The following is a 26,471-nucleotide window of genomic DNA, read 5'->3' as shown; positions in this document are numbered from 1 at the left end:
CCTGGCAATGCTCGGGGATTACTCCTGGCTCTGCACTCAGGAATTACTCCTGGTGGTGCTCAGGGGACCATATGGGATGCTGGGAATTGAATCCGGGTCGGCTTTGTGCAAGGCAAATGCCCTAACCGCTGTGCCATCTCTCCAGCCCCTAAATCATTATTAAGGTCATTAAAATTTTGTGATTTCTATTTAAATTGGAATATTAGCTTAGGAATAATTTAAAGGTAAAAGACCTGGCCAAATTCTCCAAAGACAGTTAGCCCCGCTCCAGGTATGACAAGCTGAATCCAAGTGCAATGCTAGAAATGCTAATCCTATAACAAAAGATTACATGAATAAAAGATACAAAGAGATGCCGTTATATGTAAGGTTGCAAGTGTTCAACTCACAGGGAAGTCCTTTCTTTTGCAGTTAGATTAATGTTGTTTCTAAGGAAATGAAGAAAACTGTTCCAACGGATGAAGTGCGTTGACAGAATAAATTAGATATGTGGCATATGAACCACCATTTCATGTCCAACTTGTATCAGTTCCCACATATCAGAAAAAGACTTCCTGCCTTCTTTCTTCACTTCTTATGCTTCTCTTATTTCCTTCTCAATTTATTTTCCTTTTTAGCGCATACTCACAAATAAAAAAGTTGCAGCATTATCCTAGGGCCCAATAGGAGGAATATTGAACAAGCCAGTCCCATGCTTTGAAGAATAAATGAGGGTAAGAAACCCTCCATAAAACAGAGAAACCAAGAGTAACATGGCACTACTCCTCTGAGAAGCTAGAACAGCTGTGGGTCTAGGAACTGGTTGGCATTTTAGATCCAGAGATTTGTAGGAACTTGGCTATGGAACAAAGAATCCATTGCCTAGTCAATGACAATATACAAACACATCTGCATAGTATGTTCTTTGGCACAAATAATGCTACCACTATTTATCAACCATTCTTTTTTCTAGTCCCTGTTTACTTACTATTTGTATCTCTTCTTTCTCCATTCTTTCTCATTGAAAACGATTACAAATAGAATAGTAATTTTGAAGAAAAATAGCTAGAAGGGTAATTTACCGGAATTTTAAATGAGGAAAACTGAACTAAATGCTTTTTTAAATTATATTCCTTCTGCAATTCAAATCCAATGTCAACTTTTTAAAGAAAATTTATATTTTATGGAAGTTTAGTTTTTATTTATTTTTATCAAATCATGGTGAGATAAACAGTTACAAGTTTTTTCATGATTTGGTTATATCAGTCGTATAATGCTCCAAACCTGCCCCTTCACCATTGAATATTTCCCAACACCAATGTTCCCAGTTTCCTGCACAACCCCCCACACTTCTGCTTGCCTCTGTGGCAGTACACTTTCTCTCTCTCTCTCTCTCTCTCTCTCTCTCTCTCTCTCTCTCTCTTCTTTTGGGCTTTATGGCTTGCAACATAGATGCTGAAATTTTATCAGGTATATCCCTTTACCTATTTTAAACACTGAGTTCCTGTTCAAAATGATCAGTTCCAACTATTACTGTCATATTGATCCTTCTCTATCCTATTTGCTTTTCACCCCCCAGACATTTTTGTGGCAAGCTTCCAACCATTGACCTGTTTTCCTGGCCCCTATTTTCCCTGATCTTAGATATTACTTCTCTGCCTCTTCTCTGTCTCTGTCTTTGTATCTCTCTCTATCTCTGTCTCTCTCTGTCTCTGTCTCTCTCTCATTTGTGGAATCTATTCCACAATGAAATGAAAACAGTCATTCTGTATCTGTTTTTTTTTTCTGACTCACTTCACTCAGCATGGTATTCTCCATGTCATTCCATTTGTAAGCAAATTTCATGACTTCATTTTTCCTAATAACTGCATAATATTCCATTGTGAGATGTACCATATTTTTTTTATCCATTCATCTTTTCTACAGCACTTGGGTTCTTTGATTCTGGCTATTATGAATAGTGCTGCAATGAACATAAAAATGCAGATGGTGTTTCTGCTTTGTGTTTTTGGGCCCCCAGGTTACATCCTCAGAAGTGGTATTGCTGGGTCAAATGGGAGCTCAATTTCTAGTTTTTTGAGGAATTTCCATATATATTTTCCAAAATGACTGGGTAAGTCGGTATTCCCACCAACAATGAATGAGAGTCCCTTTCTCCCCGAATATGTGCCAGCACTGGTTGTTCATATTCTTTTGGATGTGTGCCAGTCTCTGGTGTGAGATATCTCATTTTTGTTTTGATTTGCATCTTCCTGATAATCGGTGATATAGAGCAATTTTCATGTGCCTTTAGGGTATTTGGATTTCTTCTTTGAGGCAGTTTCTGTTTATTTTTTCTCTCCATCTACTGGTGGCAGTACTAACTTTTAAAAGAAGATCTAGTTATATCTTTCAGATAAAGCATGGACTTGAGTAAGCTTGTGATATAGGGTTTAATAGCAATCCGAAATCATACACCCACTTGTCTCTATCCATAAAATATCTTCTCCCAAAAAGGAGCCATTCTAGATATGACATAATGTAAGTCCTTTTCTATAGCTTAGTCTGTTTGTTTTATATTATTTTTTAATATTTTGGTTACTCCCAGTGATGTTTAGCACTTACTCCTGACTCTGCACTCAGGGATCCCTCCTGTCAGGGCTTGGTGTACCTATGTGGTGCCACGATCAAAGCTAGGTCAGCTACACGCGAGGCAAGTGCCCTACTTTCAATCCTATTGTCACAGCCCTTAGTCTTTGTTTAAAGTGTTGAGTATTTAATCTAGTGTCAAAGATTGGTAGGTAGAAAATCAAAGCAGAGTTTATATTTTAGCATTTCATTTATACATTTAATTTTTAGAATACATGAAGTTAAAGGAGGATTAAAAGTCTGGGAGTTAGGATTGTCAGTGCATAATGAACATAATTTGATAAAGCAGTAAAGAGAATAACCATGATTGATCATAGATGTGTGAGAGAGGAAAGATATAAACAATGATTTTATAGTAGGCATGAGCAAGATATATGCCTGGAGTACTGAGAGTCCTGCCTAATGGGGTAAAAATGAGAAAAGAGAGGGAAGTTATCATTCACTGCTACTAAATAGCCATAAATAATTGATCATCTGCTATGTGAAAAGCCCTGGTACATATTATATAAAAGAAAATAACTCCACTTTGGTCTGATGAACTCGGTTATTGACAGCTTGTTCATAATTCTAGTACCAAAACCTGGAATATACAATGGTACTTCTCAGACTATCACGTTTAGTCGTTTAGCAAAAAGGAGCAGATGGTATCCACATGGATCTTTCCAGGAATAGCACCAGAGAGAGTGAATCAGTGAATTAAGTATGTATGGTTATTGTGCCATGGGGAACATTGATGAAACCACCCACATCTGAGACTGGAACTAATGACTCCATTTTTGGGGTGCAATATTCAAAGACCATTTGCATAAATAAAGCAGTTAGTTTTGTAAAAGCTCAGAGTGAATGGATGAGACTTGTGGCATCATGGAGTATTAAGAAAATGCAAGGATCTTAGAAAGTCCGATCTGGATTTGAATGTTAGCTTTTTCTCACCAGTTGCTTTGTTTGGGGAACTTATTAACTCACTCTGAGCCTCTGATTACTTACCTGCAGTTACAAGGAAATTCTAGCATTCATTTCTTCTGAAGCTTTATAAAGAATAAATAAGAAAACCTAGATAAAATATTTACCATATTTGTCATATTTGCCTGCCACACTTAATGGGCATGTCCTTGCTCTGCACTGTTTACCTTCCATCTTGTAGAAATTAAATGACCTAATGTGCTAGTCATATTTTCAAATAGTAAGGCATAGAGTTAGTGGCAAACATAATATACTTATCTTTAGGGCTTTTATTGGTCATCTTTAGACTTAATTTTGCCTATTCAAATTATTTCAGTTTTTCATGAAAAGTGCAAAGAAGTATGTGAGAGGGATGCAGGATGAAGGTATGAAAATTCATTAAAACTAACAATTTGAACATGTTTTATCTTTTTAACTGGCTTCGATTCTTGATAAATTGTATAAAGTCAAGAAAACTCCACACTTTCAGGTCTCTACATTTTGTGCCCCAATTCAAATACACCAACATTTTTTTTCTTGCACTGGGGATAAGGAAGTGCCCAACTCAGCATAACTGATATCTTTAGAATTTCATCATCTATCTCATGCAAAATATTATGCTATCTTGCATTTAAATTGGAGATTTAGGAGACATATTAACATTTCAATCACAAAGGTATTGAAAATATGAATATTTTCAATATTTCTAATTGAAATATTTTTATTTTAATGAAATGAAATATTTTTATATATTATTGAGACCATTTAAATTAACTAGAACAGACTTCTGAATACCTATCAAATCTTAACAGGGGAAGGACTGTGTATATTTCAGTTTAGAGTTACCTTCTATGAGGGCAAGAAAGTATTGCCCTAGATATAGCCAAAATGGGTTAGTCTACTGCTGGTACCACATATGGTTCCCTAAGCATCAGGTGTGATCTCTGAGCACAGATCCAGGAGTAAGCTAGATATGTTATATATCTTTCCCAACAATAGTCATCTACTCTGGAGCCAGACTTTTAGTTTGATTCTTGTCCTTGCTATTTCCAGCTGAATACATGACTTTATCAAAGTCCTGCAAGATATCCAAGACTCACACTTCTTACCTATAGAATAAGGATAATGCTATCTCATTGTTCAGATAGCTGAGGGCAAACCAACCTGAATTTTCAATTCTTTTTATTTTATGACTTAGGCATATGGAAAGCTAGAGAAGCACTTGTGCATTTTGTTCAGTGCTAGGAGGAAAGGCCCAAGACAATAGTTTTCTTTAGGTTTGCTTCTTTGAGACGTTTTGCCTTACCATTTTATCTATTTACTTAGAATTTCTGTGAGTTACAAGGTTACAAAGTAATTCATGATTGAGTTTCAGGCATACGATGTTTCAATATCAATCTTTTTTACCAGTATTGCCTTAGCTTTTAACTTCCAGTTAAACCTTGGATGGCCAAGCCTTGTCTCCTCACCCGGCTAATTCACCCAACCATGTCTTAGCATTTTGCTGTCCTTGTCTCTTGAAGGAGTGGGGAGAGGTACCCTAAGCCACTATAGGCCAGAATCACTTGGCAATACTATTGCTCATATCTCAAAACTTGATTGATTTTTCCATGGATAGGGAACATAAAAAGAAGAAATTCCAGAGAAGTAAATAATGCACACAGATTTTTTTTTTTTTTGCTTTTTGGGTCACACCCAGTGATGCTCAGGGGTTACTCCTGGCTCTGCATTCAGGAGTCACTCCTGGCGGTGCTTGGGAGACCATATGGGATGCCAGGGATTGAACCCGGGTGGGCCGCATGCAAGGTAAACATTCTAACTGCTGTACTATCTCTGTGGCCCCAGATTTATGTAACTTTCAAAAACAATTAAATAAAAACTTATATCTATCTAGCAGTTCTTTTCATTCCACATGTGTTATTTCTCCAGCTAACTCCTTCAGAAATAGGTTAACTGGAAAATAACTTTGTCCCACTTTTAAGTGGGGTTTCTTAAAGAGATAAGGGACCTAGAAACCCTTTGTGAATTGAGAAATTGATTTTGAGTCAGGCTAGTGAGAAATTTATCTTCAGTTTATAAAAGAAACTGACAAGCTTTCATGACAAAAAATTACTGCATCTTTAGACCAATATCCTGGGACAAACTCAAAAGAAGGCAAAAGAGAATGATAACACTTACTGACATGTGTTCTGGGCATAGGAGGGTGTGGGTTTGATACCTAATTCTACTAAGTGTTATACAGTTATGTTTGCTATTCTGGACAAGTTACTGAACCACTTTGAGTACCCCCTTCTTGCTTTCTTTTTAAGTCAGAAACAAAAATGTTTTTCATAGAGCATTTTCAGAAGTAAATTCATGGGTATGCCTTATTTCTCACAACCATTGAAACATAATATTCATTTAATACATGCTTCATAGTTTGCTATTTTTAATTCTTGTCTTTCACTTTAATACTAAATAGTTGTGATATCTGGGAAATGCCATTTTTCCCCTCTGATTCCATTTCACATTTGTAAAATCTTTAAATTCATTAAGGTCCCAATTTTGAAATTTTATAACCAATAATATATTTATATTTCCTGTTCTGTTGTTTTTTGATTCAAGAACAGATTGCTTTAATCATGCATCTACCAAAAATTCCTTTTGGAGATTGTTTTAAAAATATCTTACTTCACTAATAGTGGGTGTCTGCACCTTTAGGTTCTCCCTAGGTTATCTGCCTTAAAGCCTGTTACATGATATGCAGGAGAAGAAAGGACAGTCTGGCACTGGCTCTGATCAACATGGGTAGAATTATCTTGACTTTCAGCTGCCCTCTGAGTTGCTTATGAATAGTTTATATTAGAACAAATTTAGTAAAGTCTGATACCATTCTGAGAGCACAAAGGCTGAGAACAAGAGCCATACTCTGGGTTTGAAGATGGTCTGTTTATCACATGTATTACATTAGGAAGTTATTTAGTCTGTTTTTTCACCTGTACTGTAGCACTGCAGCACTCTCATCCCGTTGTTCATCGATTTGCTCCAGCAGGCACCAGTAATGTCTCCATTGTAATATTTGTTGTTACTGTTTTTGGCATATCGAATACACCACGGGTAACTTGCCTGGCTCTCTGAGAGAGACGAAGGAATCAAACCAGGTCAGCCCCGTGCAAGGCAAATGCCCTACCCGCTGTGCTAAGACTGCTCAACTGTACACTGAGATTAATAGTTTGTCTCATTCAGTTATTTTAAGATTAAATAAATTAATTGACATAGATAAGTGCTACATGTCAGCTTGTCCCAATTATTATTAACCCGACATATGATATCAGGTATTTGAGTACCACTGGGTCATAGGATCAAGAGACTCCAGGCCAGACTCTGGGTGAATCCACACAAGAACAATAAACCCAAACCTAAGAATTTTCTCAGATTGAGGGGAAAAGGAAAGGAAAGCTTTCAGTATCTTTAGAGAATCAGAAAAGAGTTCAGGAAACTTCACTAGAAGCTACTTTCTCCATAATACATCCATAATACATTTTCAATTCCAGAATAGTAAACATGATAGATGGTTAGAGGGGAAAAATCTAAAACAAAGTCATCCTTGGCATATTATTTCAGCTCTTAATGTATGTCTCATTTAAGAACTGATTTGGCTTATGGTGGTAAGCTCAATATTTTTACCTGCCTGTTCTAGATTAAGGCATGGTTTGACTGGGGCTCACTCTGACACATGCCCTCTGGGTACTCTGGCAGTTCATATCTTAAGAATTCAAGCTTAGCCAGCCAATATTTACTTTAAACTTCTGAATTCTTCAATTCTTCTAATGGTATCAGGTATATATACATAAGAATACATTTTAAATTTTTCATTTTCTTTCAAGTTGTCATGCCTTATTGTGTATGTCATTTGTAGGACTGTGTTCCTTAGTAGCCTTGTCCTTTCAGGCCGATGAGACAAACCATAGGTTCTAAGCTCTCAAAGCAGATCACTCAATATTCTTGCCACATCTTACCTCTTACTTAACTTGACTTACTAGCCCTCACATGTCTTCCATATTCATAACTCCTGGGTGAATGAAATTCCTTCACAATCTTTTACCTCATCATCACTATCTAGCTATTGCATATCTAAGTCATTTCACTATGACAGTTTCTTTGTTATTTTGTTTTACTTCCTGAGAGTGTGGATTCAATTTTTGACATCCTACTGGTTTTCTTGTACTTCAGACCAAAACTTGCCCGACCATATTTTTGACTGACTGAATGAATCAAATACTTTACCTGAGAAGGTTCCTCAGTTGATCCAGTGACTACCTGCCCATGTTTGTCAGAAATATTTCCGATATGGGACACTTTAAAAATGTCAAGGAATAATGATATCAGTCAGAGTTTATGAATTTATGAATTACTCTGATTTTTTCTCACTATTTATTACATATCAACTATATAAACAAAGTTATTGGACTGGAGTAATAGCACAGCAGGTAGGGCATTTGTCTTGCAGGTGGCCAACCTGGATTCAATCGTCAGCATCCTATATGGTCCCCCAAGCACCACCAGGAGTAATTCCTAAATGCAAAGCCAGGAGTAACCCCTAAGCATCACTGGGTGTGATGCAAATAAACAAATAAATAAATAAATAAACAAAGTATATTGAAGTAATATATAAAGTAGTTGATTTTATGTATAAAGTCTTGAGTTTGATCCACAGTACTGTCTCACCACAACAAAAATATTTAGGGGTAGGAAAAATAGAACAGTGGGTGGGCACTTGCATTGTATATGCCCCGGTTCAATCCTTAGCTCTCCATATAATCCTTGATCTCTACCAGAAGTGACCCCTTAGTGCGGAGTCAGGAGTTAAGAACTGAGTGATGCCTCATGTTTCTGCTTCCACCCAGCCTCCCAACCCAAAGAAGAAGAATATTTAACTAGGAGGTAATTCATAAATAACTCAATGCAATAACTTAAACTTTCATCAACCTTCTCTGTATCTTGCCTTTTTTTAATTAGAATTATTCTTGCATCTTACTGCAACTTTAACTGCTCTACAAGAAGAATGCAATATAAAAGTCAAACCATTTGTATGTTATAGCTTGGGTAATTAAGAGATTTTCTTCTTGTCTTGTATTTCAAAATTTCTTGTCTAGATTTACAAATTTATACACAAACCCTGAAAGTTTCTGATTAAAGAAACTTTCTACTCATTTAAACTCATTTTTACAGTACTGGAAATGTTTAAAGTGACATTAGAATTTTCTTGGAGTTCAAATCTAAGTAATTAGTTTGACTTAGGGATTCAGTTATTATCCAGTATGAAGAAAGAAGGTGTGAAATATGGAATTATAGTCTCCGTGTATCTAGATAATTGGTTTTAAGACTCAGAAACCAAATTTTATCCAATTAAGCATGGATTCACATGATTTAAGAAATGAGAAATGAAATAGGAGCTGGGTCAGGCCAAAAACTCTGAAATTACTGTCTTGTGAGAAGAGCAGCTCCAGGAACCATACATTCCAAATCTGTGGTTTGCTGGAACCATACATTCCAAATGTATGGTTTACTGCATTCCAAATCACTACCACTTGAGAATCTTTTTTTTTAATTTAATTTTTTTTTATTAATGAGTCACTGTGAGGGTGCAGTTACAGAGTTTCATGCCTGTGTTACAGTCATACAATACTCGAGTACAAATTCCTCCACCAGTGCCCATTCTCCTGCATCATTGGCCCCAGGGTCCCTCCCTTTCCCCCACCCCTCCTGCTATCCGTTCCCCCCTGCCATCCCCCCTCCCCGTGACAGGGAATTCCTTAGTGTTCTCTCTCTCCTTTTGGGTATTATGGTTTGAATGGAGATACTGGGTAGCTATCATGTTCAATCTATAGTCTGCTTTCAACTTGTCTCTCCAATCCTGAGTGAATCCTCCACTGTACTTTTGTTGGTGTTCTCTTCTCTGTCTGAGCTGCCCTCTCCCCCAGCATGTGAGGTCAGCTTCCAAACTGTGGAGCAGTTCTCCTGGTACTATTGCTACTATTCTATTTTATATTCCGCAAATGAGTGTGATTTTTCTGTGTCTGTCTCTTTCTTTCTGACTCATTTCACTTAGCATGATACTTTCCATGTTGATCCATTTATATGCAAAGTTCATTACTTCATCCTTTCTGACAGCTGCATAGTATTCCATTGTGTAGATGTACCAAAGTTTCTTTAACCAGTCATCTGTCGAGCAATCAGGTTTTTTCCAGATTCTGGCTTTTGTAACCAGTGCTGCGATGAAGATACAGGTGCAGATGTCATTTTGACTATACTTTTTTGCCTCATCGGGATATATTCCCAAAAGTGGTATTGCTGGGTCAAATGAGAGCTTGATTTCTAATTTTTTGAGAAGCGACCATATTGTTAATACCCAAAAATCCATGGCCTTTTTATATGCAAATAGTGAGTCAGAGGAAAGTGACATTAAAAAAAAAATCCCATTCACAATTGTGTCCCAGAAGATCAAGTACCTAGGAATCAGCCTAACTAAGGAAGTAAAGGATCTCTCCAAGGAAAACTACAAAACACTACTCAATGAAATAAAAAAGGACACAAGGAAATAGAAAAACATTTCCTGCTCATGGATAGGAATACTTAACATTGTCAAAATGGCAATACTCCCCAAAGCACTATACAGATACAATATCATCCCTATAAGGATACCCATGAAATTCTTCAAAGAAATTGGTCAAACACTCCTGAAATTCATATGGAACAATAAACGCCCATAAATAGCTAAAGCAATTCTTGGGAAAAAGACCATGGGAAGCACCACCCTCCCAAACTTCAAACTTTACTACCAAGCGGTAACAATTAAAACAGCATGGTACTGGAACAAAGGCAGAGCCACCAATCAATGGAACAGGGTGGAATATCCCTACATGCAACCCCAAATATATGATCATCTAATCTTTGATAAGGGAGCAAGAAATGTGAAGTGGAGCAAGGAAAGTCTCTTCAACAAATGGTGCTGGCATAACTGGACAACCACATGCAAAGAAATGGGCTTAGACCTCGACCTAACACCATGCACAAAAGTCAGATCAAAGTGGATTAAAGACCTCAACATCAGACCACAATCCATAAGGTACATTGAAGACAAGGTCAGAAATACCCTCCATGATATTGAAGCCAAAGATATTTTCAAAGATGACACGGAACTAAGCAATCAAGTAGAAACAGAAATAAACAAATGGGACTATATTAAACTAAGAAGCTTCTGCACTGCAAAAGATACAGTGACCAGAATACAAAGGCAATCTATAAAATGGGAAAGTATAGTTACCCAATACCCATAAGATAAGGGGTTGATATCAAGGGTATACAAGGCACTGGTTGACCTCTGCAAAAAGAAAACATCCAACCCCATCAAAAAATGGGGTGAAGAAATGAACAGAAACTTTCTTAAGGAAGAAATACGAATGGCTAAAAGGCACATGAAGAAATGCTCTTCATCATTAATCATCAGGGAGATGCAGATCCAAACAACTATGAGATACCACCTCACACCACAAATACTGGCTCACATCCAAAAGAACAAAAGCAACCGCTGTTGGCTTGGATGTGTGGAGAAAGGAACCCTCCTACACTGCTGGTGGGAATGCCGACTGGTTCAGCCCTTTTGGAAAACCACTTGGGTATCTTATCCCCTGCCAATTTGAGGAAACTTCCGCAAAAAAACAGTTTGTGAGGAAGATCTGTGACTTTGGAGCATGGGTTTTTTTTTCTGGAGTTAGATGAAGCAGCATGGAGAGGTAGTGGGCTATTCACAAGGGTGCACTGCAGCATCTCCTGAGCGCTGGTGTCAGGGAGTGCCAGTATCACGGTATATGCCTGGTGTGCATGTTCACAATGTGTATGACTGTCACTGTCATCACTGTCATCCTGTTGTTCATTGATTTATTCTCAATTTATTCAAACAGGCGCGAGTAATGTCTCCACTCATCCCAGCCATGAGATTTTAGCAGCCTCTCCTTACTTGTTTTTTCCCAACAATTGGAGGCTCTTTTCAGGGTTTACAATGTATGTGTTCACAAAATTCCCTATATGCATTTGCCATGAAGCTTTAGTGACTTCTATAGTAGGTATTAATTATAGTTTCTGGATTCATTATAGGGCCCAGAAAGGCAATTTGTTTTTCAGATAATATAGATTGTTCTTTGAAGTTTACAACCTCTATGTTTTGCAATCATGAAAAAGATTATTTTACAAAAATTGGACTGTAAAATTTAGGTATGCTTTTATTTTTAAATTTTAGCATTAGACTACTTAACTTTTCTAAAAATGACTTCCTGTTTTCCCTAATCAAAGAAAATATGAAATGTATTTTTGATTTTATAACAAAAGGCAAATTTGATAAAATGTTCTCAATTTTTACTTTACAGCAACATTTATAAGAATACCCAGAGAGGAAAAATGGGTCTGTCAAACTTCTTCCCTGGGAACTAGTTTTTATAGTACTTATCTAATCATTTCTTTTTAGTATACATCAATGCTATTTTAGGTATTTGTTTCATTTGGTATGACTTGGTAGGTTTATATTTTGGTTCTGATAGCACCAAAAGTTTTCTTTGCAAGTTACCAGTAATTAATTTTCCACATTATATCATAACAGCTTATGAAACACTTTATAGGAATATTCTACCTTTAGATAGTAAGAGAAAAATTTAATACTTACTGGTAAAAGATAGAAGGTGATAATAGATATTAGCAGAGTCTTCGTAATATAAGAGATATGTTTTATTTTAGAATTGCTCTCTAAAACTTACAAAGAAGTAGGTAGTAGTTAGAATTTTACTTTCATTTATTTAGTGTTAATGCATTTAGTCTGTAACTATAGTGTTTCTTGGACTTCTCTGGGTATTCAAGTACTATGATAAAATTATAGGGAAGTATATAATCCTTGTAATTTTTTAAACATCAAATCTGTGAAATTTCATATACATGAAAGAATAATAGCAACATAAGCTTACTAAATGATGTGTCATTTTATAGGAAATAAATTTATATATAAAATCTATCTCCAGAGTACTTAATGCAACCTACAAGAGGAAAGATAAAAGTAAGATGTGCTGAAAACCCCACATCAAGTTGTTGCATGCTTACTAATCAAGTTTTACTAGACAATAAGGGTTAAATAAGTGTTAAATGTAATACTCAGAAAATTTCAGTGCAGGCAAAGAGATAAGGTACAAATGCATTTTAGAGTTCTTGGAAACATTAGAAAGCCTAAAATAGCACTAAAAATAAAAGACAAATACCAAAAACAAAAACAACACTAAAAACAGGTTTCCCAGATTGCTTTCAAAATCTTACATGCAAGAAGTAAATCTTGCCTTTATGAATGGGCTTTGCTTTGTCTAAAATAGATCCATGTGACTCTATTAGACTTCTACAATTATATCAGAACACTTGCCATAAAGTCATGTAGATTTTGGAATCACAGAACACTGTAGTGAAAGATAAACCGATTTTGAAAGAAGAAAAGATTAATGTCTTTTTTCAGCTTTCATTTTTTCCCAAAGCCTAACTCCACTATTATATTTCCTAGTGACAACGTAACAACAACACTAGCAAGTCATAAATTGATGTATCTTATTATGAATTAGATCTTGAATATAGTTGCATCCATTAACATTGCTTAAATATTAGGGATATAAACAATTTACAAACCACCACCTATATAGAGAAGTCCAACAACATATTTCTCAAAGTGTATACCTGTCATTAAGGAATGCATAACTATCATCCATCTTAAGGGACATTGGTACTAACATATATAGTTTAATATATTTATATTTTACAAAGCACATTTATCTATACTACCTCATTTATTCTTCAAACAACCTTTTCTGAAGGTGATTACTTTTGTTCTTTTTCGTAGAACAAAAAGGAAACAAATAAATTGAGAGGATTTGCTTCATAATTTAATGCTAATTTATTGAGCCCACAAATCATGAAATAAATCAAGCTATTATTAAACAGAATTATGCCCCAGTTATCTGGGCATTTTCTCCATGCAGCAAATGAATCTTAATAAACACTATTTCATTTGTGTGGTCCGACATGAACTGTTTCTGCAAAGTTAAACTTCTCACAGGAACTTCTTTTTTTATTCTTTTTGGGTCACACCCAGCAATGCACAGGGGTCACTCCTGGCTCATGCACTCAGGAATTACCCCTGGCGGTGCTCAGGGGATCATATGGGATGCTGGAATTTGAACCCGGGTCGGCTGCATGCAAGGGAAACGCCCTACCCACTGTGCTATCACTCCAGCCCCTCTCACAGGAACTTCTAATAGTAGATATACCATGAGCAACTAGATTACTATGTAGAAATTCAAATTGTTTACAAGTAATTGAGTTTAGCTTAATATGGAGTTTTACTTATAAAATGTGCTGTGTTTTATAAAGACAGGAGTTATTGCTCAGTAGGCTGAAGCAAATGCTTTGCATGCAGGAAGTGAAAGTTTTATTCCTGGTACTGCATGGTCCACTGAACACTGCTGGGAGCAACCTTTGAGTATAAGAGCCACATGTGGCCCCCAAACAAACAAATAAAAAGGCACCAGGTGGTTATTTGTGTTATAATTTGATTAGAGTTTCATAAGCACAGATAAAAGGTGTAAAAGATCATTAATTCTGTTAACTGCAGTGGGTGCAGCTAATGAAAAGACCCAAAAGTTGAATAATAGCCAAAACCACCCTGTACGTAATATAGGATAACAGTCAATTAATCATGAAGGTATTTTCTCTAAATGAAATCCGTAGTTTAAAAAAAAGTTTAAAGTTCCTTTGGGGAGTTGCTACAAAAATTCTAGAAACTAGAGAGTAAAGATAGGTCTACTCAATACTCAAACTCAGATTGGTTGATGCAAATGGAAATTGCAATCTCTTATTTTTTAATGACTTGGCTTGTAGCACCCGTGTATCTTTTTTACATGGATTTCTACTCACCTTAAAAAGGAATAAATTTTTAAAAGTCAATTTAGCATATTCAGATTGACTTTCTGCCATTTTTGACTAATTTTTAATAGGATTCCTAAGGTATGTGATCAGAAATGCACAAATGACAAAGAAAAAAAGGTGTAATGCAGTATTCATAAGAAGTAAAGATATGTCATTATTCAGCTTTCTATTGTAACGGTAATACATACTATAGAAAGGCAATTCATGAGTGTTATACTTTTTAAGGCTTAATTTCCCAGTGGGAAATCAAATATTTTAATCAGAGTTTTGATGATGAAATTTATAAAATTCACTCTGATAAAATTTATTAGAACTTCCCTCTCTCATAGATAGCCAAAATTCTCACATCCTACACTGTTGATACAATTTAAAAGAAAATGAATATAATTCCTATTGCTTACTTTGTTTCATTATGTGATTAAATGTAGCTAACAAATATCAGAATAGAAGAAGGTATAGAGAACTTTCTCAACTTTTTACTCATTCACTCAGAATCTGACAGTGTGCCTATACAGGTCCTCAAAAATTACCATTGAGTTCTCTGTTAAATAAATACCATATCTCAAAATAGAATTTTTATTATATTGTTATTTAAATTGTTTTCTCTTTCTTCTTTTCAGGCCAGCCCTGCTCCTATAATTGTCAACACAGATACACTGGACACAATTCCTTATGTAAGTAACATTTTAATTAAGGCTTTCATAAAACCTCTGATAATTTTGATAAAGCTGAACTTCTAATTAATTCATATTCAATTTCATCAAATTCAGATGATCGTAAGGAATTATGATTAGGATTAACTTTGTGAGTTTTCTATAGCTATTTGCTAAATTTCATTTATTCACACAGTATTTCCTTCTTTTTATGATTTTGTAAAAAATAGGGGACTGTCTTGAGGGAGCAAAAGTCAATTATAGTCTAATACTTAGAAAACATCTTAGTTTTCTAAGATGATTGACTAAAAATAAAATTGCTGCAGAGTCAGACAAACTTTCTTGGGTTTCTTGCCATAGGAATACTTAAATCAATATTCATGACAAAGTCTAGAATAAAGTAACTGATGTTTAAATATTTGATGACTTTTGCTGGGCTTCTAATAAAAACTGAAGCAACTTTTTTTGTGAAGGTAAAAACTCTCCAGTGAAAACAAAATGTTTGGATTTATAAAAGTGTAGACAATGAGATAATCGAATTAAACAAACTAGTGAATTTGGTAGATGCAATGTTGTCAGTATAATTGACATACTGACTGGGTATGAGGACCGGAGGGCATGGTGGTAAGGTGCCACAGAGTACATGTTTGCTGTTATGAAGGTCTGTGACGGCTTTTGTGAGTGGCCTTATCTTATAAGTAGATAATGAGGCTCTGAGAATTTGGGACAGATGCACACTCATGCAGATAGAGGGTCTGAAGCAAGGACTGCAAGATAATGAACAGTGGAAACAGACCCTTGGTCTGTTATGGAATGACTAAAGGTATGGTAAGGTCCTTGGAGGAGTATTTGATACAAAGTAAATGCTTGGTTAACCCTTGCTATCCCCCCTCAATTCCTGCAAGGACTGAGCAAATCACATAAACCAGTGGAATAGTAGGAGTGAAGGCTGTGAGAATACAGAGCACAGAGTTCTTTAGAGGGGCAAACAGCATTCTGATGCAGTGGGTTGGTACCAGGGGCCAGGGACAGGATGTTTATATTGTTGCCTGAAAAAAAAGTTGGTGATTTGGTAGTTTGTAAAAAAGTCTCTAATTTTTTAAGTATAGGCAACTAATTTTCCAATAGCAAACACTTTCTGTATATATTAAAGATTTGCCCTTGGGAGAGATCTAGCTCCAAGGAGATCCTGTGTAGATTTCGAAACTTGAGACTGGGGCACTGGGGAACAGAGTACTAGAACAGGAGTGCAAGGTGGGACTTGATTACAGGAACCAATAACTGAAATTGGGACACCAGGTCAGGACAAGAATAGCTTCAAGTTTAATGCTGAGTCACTGAACTATTGATCTAGGACTTTTTAAATCTTTCTAAAAAAAAATGCTCTGGGATCAGACTGGAAATAGGGTTAAGCTTACCAATAGCTTCCAGCAGCCCCAGCTATAGAAAGTGCCCCCTTAAAGGAAAATAAAGCAGTGCATGAAAAGCACAGAATACTCACTCTTTTGTAGTCCTTCCTTTAGCAAACTTTTATATTGAGATTGATACATACCTGTCACATTTTAAGCACTTAGCAAATACCATTAACTCTTTATAAGAATTCTAGAAGTTAAGTAGTATTAAGCTTGCCATTTTAGAGATGAGGGAATTAAGGTTGTTAAAGAAGGAATAAAGTAAAAGAAGTTTAAAAAGTTAACTACTTAAAAAAGTTAAGTAACTTTCTCAGGACCAGGACAATGGCAGAGGTAAAGAGAGGAGATGCTTGACTTGCTCAAGACTGACCTCTGTTTGACCCCTGAAACCTCCTGTGCCTACCTCCCCACCCCCACCCCCAGGCACCGCTGATGTTTTTCGCATCACTGACCAGATTCCTGAGTGTAGAACAAGGAGTGAACTCTGAGGACTGCAGGGTGTGACTCACCCCCTTCAAAATAAAAGGTTAAATAACTTTATCAAGGTATCATAATTTAAGAAATTCTATGACTTCAGTAAATCTCTATTATATCCATTAGTAAAGCACACAAAAAATATTTTCACATTCACCTGGAGCCCAGGGGCTTGATTTTATAAATAAAGATTATTATTATAAGTACTGATTTTATAAGTACTACACAGTCTTGAAGTAAATCTACAGCATTATTTCAAGATCTTCTAATTAACACTCTTTTAGCCATATATCCTCAATACAAATAATTTTATCAAGTAGAATCTTTAGATTTTGTAGATTTCATACAGACACACTCAATTAAGATTGCAACTAATTCTCTGGTAAATAAATTGCATATATAAAATTAATCAAGTTCCCGTAGAATTAAATATCAATTTTGTATCTGAATTTTATTTCTTCTAAGGCATTTTTAGTTTTGTCTTTAGCTGTTTTGTACTTTATGCAACCTCTGAGCTTCCTTAACAATCACTGGATTTGCTCAGCAATTTGGTTGGTGAAAATGATCTAATTCTCATTGTGGTGTGATCTCGAGTAATCCATTTACTCTTTCTGACAAAAGTGACCTATAAAGTAGGAATTATATCTACCTCAGAGGTGTTTGGAAAGATCAATTAGATGATGCATGTGAAATCATTTTTAACTCCTGGTTGTTAGGAGTTTATCATTTTTACTGAACAAGCACTAGGAAGTAACATAGCCCAGACTTTCAGAGAATATTAAACATACCATAGAGTAGAAGCTTGAGTCCCTTGACCATTGAAAATGGTTTGTTTAGAATACAACCTTTAATGGAGATGTGTTTGGTTCTTAGCGTAGATTCAAGTCCCTCCTTGCTCTTGACTCACTTGGGTAACCTTGAATAAATCACTGTTCTCTATGCTGTCTATTTTTTCATGTTTCATTGATCTATATGTTGTTTTTCCCTTCTTTTTTTAAATCATGTTATGTTTGTTCACTTAATTTTAACTCTATTCAATAAACAATGATGTTAGAGCTCCCTAGAGCATTTTAGGCATGTTACTTAGAATAAGTCCCTCTTAAAAATATTACTGGGGTGACAAATTTTAACATAAATTAAAGTGCCCCTCACAAGCAGTTTCATTGTAAGTAAATGTACTGACTTTTAGTATATTTTATATGTATTAAATGCATTAACTTTTCCAATGAAAAAATTTGACATTGTAGATATATGCTCTTTATCTTGGTTTCTTCGATGACACAGAAATAGTTCTTGGGTATTTCTAGAGGAAAACTATCAGATCAAAAAAATGTTTAAGTGTTTAATATTGGCATACAAGATATTGAGAGAGAAATGTGCTTTTACTTAGGTTGAGAAGTAATAGGACATTTAAATTTTTAAAGTATTTAACATTAACAAAAGGGTAACTATAATTTTTATGTAGAATGTTTCATATAAATTCATTTTTCTGTCATACCATAATATTTGAGTTAAGGATGACACACTTCTTGCCTTCCAGAGCAGTTAACTGGACATTATTCCGAACAAATTCCATCTTCTGTTTTCAAAAAATGTACTTACTTGGACATTTCTAGAATACCCTTATTCCTTCTTCTATACATTTTGTAGAATTATTTTGACCTATTTTTTAAAAAATATACTGTAGTAAGTGGTTTACTCAAGAATAATGAATTTAATTTCTTGCTAAGTAAATTTGAGTTTGATGTCTTCAGAACTCTTATTTTCCAAATGCAGACAGATCAGTTCAACAACTAAATAGTAGCTGTGGTCTTTATTTACTGTTTCTGTACAGAGCATTTATTCTACAACCCACTATTTTGTTCAACAACCAACAACCATACTGCAAAGGACTAAGCTCAGAACACAAGCACCGTTTAGGCCTCTGCTCATATCCACATCAGTCTAAGTCATATTGCACAACATGAAATGAAGAAAGGAATAAATATTTGCTACATTATAAATTAACACACCAAAATTTTATCTAATTACAAACCAAAAAATTCTATCTGATCTTTTATAAGAAAAAGCAAAAGAAGGAATTTTGCATTTAAAATAGTAGTACATCAATGATAATAACCAATTAAAGCATCAAAGGGAATGTGTTCAACTGATAGATTATGTTTTTACATCACTTAAGATGCTCTACAGTATGATACATGCTTGTATAGGAAAACACACTCTAAAAGCAAAACTTAAGTAAATTTTTTGTGTTTGTTTTTGGGTCACATCCAGCGATGCACAGGGGTTACTCCTGGCTCTGCACTCAGGAATTACCCCTGGCGGTGCTCAGGGGACCATATGGGATGCTGGGATTAGAACCCGGGTCGGTCGCGTGCAAGGCAAACGCCCTACCCGCTTTGCTATCACTCCAGCCCAAAATTTTATTTTTTTTAGGTGAACTTAGCTACAGTATTTACAGGTGCCCCTTTAGTGTAATATTTTTCCTTTGCCAAAGCAGGAAATTTGAGATGTAAATGGATAGAAATTGCAAAATGCTTCACAGGTCACAGGTGTTCTATGGATAATTTAAATTTCTGTTTGTTTTTGTTGTGGGGCTGGAGCGATAGCACAGTGGTTGGGCGTTTGCCTTTCATGCCGCCGACCCGAGTTCGATTCCTCCGCCCCTCTTGGAGAGCCCGGCAAGCTACCAAGAGTATCGAGCCCTCGAGGCAGAACCTGACAAGCTACCCATGGCATATTCGGTATGCCCAAAACAGTAACAAGTTTCACAATGAAGACGTTACTGGTGCCCTCTCAAGCAAATCGATGAACAATGGGATGCCAGTGTGTCAGTGCTACAGTGCTTTGTTGTGGAGGTTAGGGTAAGGGTCATACCCATTAGTGCTCAGGTTTGTAATCCTGACTCTGTGCTCAGGGGTCACTTCTGCATTGCTCAGGGAATCATATATGGTACCAGGATTGAACTGGGGTGAGTCATGTGCAAGGCAAGCACCTTAACCCCTATAATATTACCTGTCCTTGTAAGCATACAAAGTTTGTATGCTTACAGACTTTGTATGCTTACTCCCACAAATGATTCAGAAAACCTCTCAATAAAGTGAGAAATTAAGAGAGGAAAGACATTGAGAGTTAAAGTTAGGGGAAAAATATGCAAAGGTTCTATGTTGTTCATTGTCTGTGACTGTCAAAAGTCATTCCTGTGAACGTTTTGAAAAATATAACATTACGTTATCATCAGAGAAATGAGTATGAAAAATGTCATACATGATATGCAACTGGATACAGTCAGAGTTCTAGTTTTGAGTTAGAAGAAAAAAGAGTGGTCTCAAGGCATTAAAAGGATGATTTGGCTATGTTGAAGTAAGTCCCAAGTTCAAAGATCAGTACCATATACTACTACCAACTACCAACTTTCCTGCCCCCACCCCAGCATGCCATCAAAGAGGTGAAGGTCTCTGGCCACTGCTGAAGTGGTCCTGGTAGTTCTCAGCACTACAGAGTCTGGGCATCTCTATCCTAGCATTCAACCACCCATGCCCACTGTCTGAATATTCTGGAAGTGACTCCAGTGACCCCGATACTAGGAACACGACTCCTTCAGCTCTCCTCCCCCAATACCCCCACCCAGCAAAAAAAATAGGGAAAAGGAAAGGAGAGTGAGGTTTGGTGACAAAGGAGAGGAAGACAGAAAATAAATATAACTGAGTTCAGGAACATAGTCAAGAAGCAATTGGATTGGCCATGGGATTGTTTAGTGGGGGGTTGGGGGGTTGGGGGTGGTTAGAGAATGGATATAAGAATAAAAAGTGTTTAAACAACAAGGTTTCACTGATTCTGCAGCAGGCACCTGAGGGACAGAACTCTTTGAGGAGTCAGCTGTTCTGTCACAGAAGTAGGCTGACCAAGTACTTGATTGGTCATTGGGAGTTTGGCAGAAACAGATGAGTGCCACGCTCACGGCAGAACTGGGAGTGTGGATTACAAGGGTCAGTGAGTCCCAGGGGATGCCTGTCCCAAAGAACTCAAGGCCATGAGGACTGTCCTGGGTGAGATTATAAAGGAAAAATCATCACCTAGTTGAACAGTGAATACAACAGGTGTAGGACTACAGGAGCTGTGATCAGCACAGCAAGTTTACAGAAGCAAATAAGCTTGATAATGGGTAAGTCATGGAGGTGGCTAGGGACCATGGGAGGCAATCTCAATTGCTGGCAGTAATTCAAGAGAGGAATAGCTTGTTTATGGCTGCGCTTGTTAGTGTGCTATGCCTGGCTCTTGCGACAGAGGAGAGGACAATCATACCTGCTGACAGGCCCAGAGGTCAAGAGAACTAGAGTCCCTATGTTAGGAGCCCTTAACTCAGTCGAATCAGATAGACGTCCATTGTCCATTTCTTTCAGTCACTATACAGTAACTGAGCCTGGTGATTTAGCAAGCATTTAATTGGAGGGTTTTCCAACATCACTTATGAAGAGAAAGAAGCAAAAATGCATTCATTTATTTCATCTAGTGTAGCAGTAACTTATGCTAAGAGTATTTTGGAAGTTCTTGCTGATTCTAATATATTTTGCCTTCAGAATTTTTTTTATTTACCCCATAAGTAAAACTTTACAAACTGTGTTAGTGATGCTTTCTTTTAATTTGTGAGAATATAGTAATATTCAGAATATAAATCTTATCTCCTGAAAAAAACTTAATTTTTGTTTCCCTATGCCCATGAGACTGTAGGAATTTAGTGCCAATGGCAAAGCTATAATTATTCTTCTGAGGTCCAAACAACCTATGCCCATTTCTTTTTAAAAAAAATTTTATATCGAGCCACTGTGAGATACAGTTAGAAAGCATTCATGTTTGATGTTCAGCCATACGATGATCAATCACCCATCCCCCCACCAGTGCAAACTTTCCACCACAAATATTCCCATTATACCTCCCCCCACCCCACTTCCATCCCAGTCTTTACCCTGCCTCTACAGCAGACAATTACTCAGATACTCTCTCTCTAGTTTCAGGCTTTATATTTTGCTTGGATATTTCTACCACCATTCATTCCTGCCTCCCAGGGGCAGACACTAGATAATTTATTTTCCATTGTTCACTTTGAATATCAGGGAAGGTCATGTGGCCACATAAGCAGCCATCCACTTCATAAGAATAGTCCTGATACCCACATACCGGAGCTATGCTTGCAGAAGCTCGTGGTCGCCGGAATCCCATCTGGAGAAGACGGGGAGACTGCACCTGCTCCATCTGGGGTGACCCAGTAATATTGGCTCAGCATGGGGCCAAGGAATTCTCCGGTGTTGTGGTGCCTGCTGGGACTCTTAACTGCTGTGTGCGGCAAGATGGCCCTATGCCCATTTCTTAACTGCTGCCACCAGCTGATCCTCTATTTTGACACTAGTTACTTGATGCTGAGCAGATGCCCTCAAATAGTTATGTGTATTAATCAACTGGGGATCATTTTAAAATGTAGATCTGATTCAGAAGGCTCTAATGTATCATCAGGAGGCTGGAATATAACCCAGGTGAAGCCAATGCCCAATTGTACTCCTTGAGAATTTAATGAGAAAGATTTGTCTTTATATAGGAACATCTGTCTTTTTAAAACCATCTCTGCCAGTTAGTATTTGCATATTTTAGCTAAGCAAAGTTACATCAAAACCTGTGTTTGTGTGTTTGTAAGTTGGAAAATAGTATTAACATCATAGAGCTTCTTCTCTTCTCTAGTCCACAGAAAAGTGCTTGATGGGGCAAGAGTGAAAGTACAGCTGCATTTGCCTTGCATGCAGCTGACTCCAGTTTGATTCCCTGCACGCTTTTTGGTCTCCTGAGCCTTCCAGGAGTAATTTCCTGACTACAGAGCCACATACAAGCCCTGAGCACTGCCAAGTGTGGCTCAAGAAGAAACAAACAAAAAAGCAAGTGTTTGATTTTCATGCTGTGATGAGTGATCTGTAGCAGAGGGCAGACAGCTGTACCTTTGATAAAATCCAGTATTTCTTTAACCTACCAGGAACAGTTAAATGTCAAATGCAGATCCATGCCTAATTCAGGCATAGGACCAATAGCAAATATGTGGATCATTGGGCAGGCCTATATCTTGATCTCTGCTATTCTAAGTCAATTCAAAAACTAGCAGATTCACTACAGTATTTTTGTAAGCATAGAATCTTAGGTACCACTCAGGAAGCCCTAAATCAGACTCCAAGCCAAAATTTAAATATCAGGTTTTTAAAAGGAGCCTTGGTGATTTGAACGAATGTACATTGAAGTTTATGACATGGTTTATACGACAAACTTCTTTTTTGATTTGGATCCTTCAGAGAGGAAGTCTCAGTTTTTATTGCCAGCTGCGATGAGTGGTGTCATTTCAGCTGTGTCCATTCTTCATCTTAAAGATTTCTGCAAATTCCTGGTCTCTTCCTGAGAATGGGAAGTTTACAATTTCCCAATACCATAAATTCTTCCCCAGGCCTTGGGTTCACAGGAAATTAACAGATAGAAGGGCAATAACTGGGCACATGTAAAACACATAATCTAAAAGATCTTAAATAAACTGTTCCAACTAACCTAAGGAGGAATGAAAGACTTTTATTTTACTTTAGCAACACATATAGACTAAATTACCAAGACATCTTTGGGAAACAAATGGGATCCTTTAATACTTTGATAAGAAACACAGAGACTCAATTTTCCCATAAAATTCTGCAAGACAAGCTATGCTTAATCTATACTAAGTTCTTCCCCAGATCAGAGTGTTTTTCCCTTCTACTTCCCAGTATCCTTTTTCCCATTTCCAACTCAGAATCACAACTTTATCTTCATTCCTGGAAATATCAAAGAACCTCGGAGCCATAGACCAAAACAGAAATGTACAGTAATGTTTGGTCTGCGCATGGGACCGCTGCCCATTTTCACTTTTTTAAAGAGAAGAGAGTCAATTCATAGATAATAAGTAAACATAGGAAGAATAGATTCAATGTCATTGAGCAACTTCAATTTGGGGGCCAATCCTGAAGTTGTTGGAGGCTGTTTCTAGTTCCGTAGTTGTCCTCAGTGGTGCTCAGAGGACAACGTGGTCCTGGGAATCAACGTATGGCCCCAATATGCAAAGCACAAAGAATATCTCTATCTGCACAGTCCTATTCTTCCTACTTTTCTAAAAAGTTGATTTTATTTCTTTTTAATTAGCAATATCAAATTTGTGGGACCATTGCCTCCAAGAGAAATTTAAGATACTTCAGATGAAAGTCACACATCTAGTCTCACTGCCCTTAATAGCCCTTAGTATTAAGTTAGCAGACAAATGTTAGATTTGTATTAGTATTTGTACTTGTATTTGTATTAGTATTAACTTAATAGCCCTTAGTATTAACTTAGAAGACAAATGATAGATAATACTGGAAGTTTCCTTAAAAGAGCAGTGATTCATTTATTTTCCTTTGTAAACTCTTATTTAAATTATAATAAAATATTTAATTAATGAATAAATTAAGATCTGACCTATATTTGACCATTCACAAATATACTTCATTTTTTTGTACGTGTGCCTTATATAAGGCAGTATGCGGACCATTCAACTCCTAACTGTTCATGCCCTGGAAATATACATACACACACACACACACACACACACACACACACACACATATATATATATATATATATATATATAGAGAGAGAGAGAGAGAGAGAGAGAGAGAGAGAGAGAATTTGTCATATTCGACACAAGGAGGTGGGAGGAATTAGGAAACTATGACTGCTATCAAGGGGAGAATGTGACTGACGAGTGAGAATCTCCACATAAACTTTCCTTTCAAATATTGGCTCCTCTAAAAGTATGAGTTTTGTATACTATACAAAGAAACTATTATTTTTCCAATGGTTTTAATCTGGAAGGGAAAGTTTAAGAATTTGAAGAAGTTGTCCTAAGAAATGTGAATGTATGTTTTTAATAGCATTGCTACCCAAGTATTTGAGCTGATTAATGTTGTGTCTCACCAATAAGATTATTATAATTATAAAATCTGACACTTCCAAGACTTTCAGTACCCATAGGGTGAGGTCAATGAATCTGTTTTTAAGCGTATTCCAAGTAATTCATGGATGCTGAAACTTGAAAGATACTGTGAGAACTCCAAGAAGATTCTGGACACTGACTTAAAGTAATGAAAAGTTGGATTAGAAATATCTCATATTTATGTATCCATACATGACAGAAAATGTTGCATAAAGGGAGGATGAGTAAAAGTATAGGGATTTATAAAGTACTGAATAGTATCTTTAATACTAATCTGAATAAGATTTAGTCCTCTGTGTATGTTTAATCATTAGTTACTTAATATGAAAAAATAATTCTGAGGGGCTACAGAGATAGTACTGAAAGTGAGGTACTTACATTGTACGCAAACTGACTTGAGTTTGATCCCTAATACCACATATGATCCCTTGAGGCCTGCTGGGAGTGATCGCTGAGAACAAAACCCGCAGTCAAGTCAGTTCTCAGAACTGGTAGGGCTCAAAACCAAATATAAACAAAGAAAATCATTAATTCTCAGTCTAGTGTAAAATGTGGTTAAAACATTTTATCTCTTTCTTGCTCAAGTCTATGCATACTAATGATTCAGCTTAAACAGTATTTGTGGCACACTGTAGTTACATATAATGTCCCTTTTATCTTTCCATTATAGAAGCTATCAACTCTTTGTAGGGGATGTGATTTAGTATTATATATATATATATATATATATATATATATATATATATATATATATGTGTGTGTGTGTGTGTGTGGCCACTCTCCACATGCTTGGTCAAGCCTCATGCATGAAGGATCTGTCAGAGGAACCCAGGTATGTGAGACCCAGGGCTGAAATTTCCAAGCCATCTCGGAATGGGACTGGGCCTCCTCCCCTTTTTCTAGTAAGTAGCTAGGCAGTCACACCCACAAACTGCCTCAGATGTTATGTAATCCCATCAATGGCCAAGATCCAGAGACTATAAAACAAAGCTCCTGGAAGCATGTGGCCATGAACTAGACCTCTTATTGTCTAGTTCTCCCTCTTGGAGAACCCAGCAAGCTACAGCTACCAAGAGTATCCTGCCCACATGGCAGAGCCTGGCAAGTTCCCCCTGGTGTATTCAATATGACAAAAACAGTAACAATAATGGGTCTCATTCCCCTAATCCTGAAAGAGCCTCCAATGCAGCACCATTGGGAAGAACGAATAAAGAGAGACTGCTAAAATCTCAGGGCTAGGACGAATGGAGATGTTTCTGGTGCCTGCTCGAGCAAATCGATGAACAACAGGATGATAGTGACACAGTGATATATATTACATCATATATGTATATATATATATATATATATATTACATGTTATGCATTA

At 36.6% G+C, this 26,471-nt stretch overlaps 1 protein-coding gene across 24 annotated transcripts in view; it reads left to right on the top strand.

The window, feature by feature from the left end:
• The window catches only part of DLG2 (discs large MAGUK scaffold protein 2), a 1,649,366-nt gene that overhangs the window by 764,423 nt on the left and 858,472 nt on the right, over positions 1–26,471 (top strand). For all 24 annotated transcript variants that reach the window (XM_055122503.1, XM_055122502.1, XM_055122499.1 and 21 more), the window contains one exon: positions 15,159–15,212. In XM_055122503.1, the coding sequence (XP_054978478.1) occupies positions 15,159–15,212 (54 nt within the window). The remainder of the gene's footprint in view (positions 1–15,158; positions 15,213–26,471) is intronic.

The sequence above is a fragment of the Sorex araneus genome, chromosome X (assembly GCF_027595985.1).
Source record: "Sorex araneus isolate mSorAra2 chromosome X, mSorAra2.pri, whole genome shotgun sequence".
Taxonomy (NCBI): domain Eukaryota; kingdom Metazoa; phylum Chordata; class Mammalia; order Eulipotyphla; family Soricidae; genus Sorex; species Sorex araneus.
Note: the sequence above shows the minus strand (reverse complement) of the source record. Positions and strands in the feature narration are given on the sequence as shown.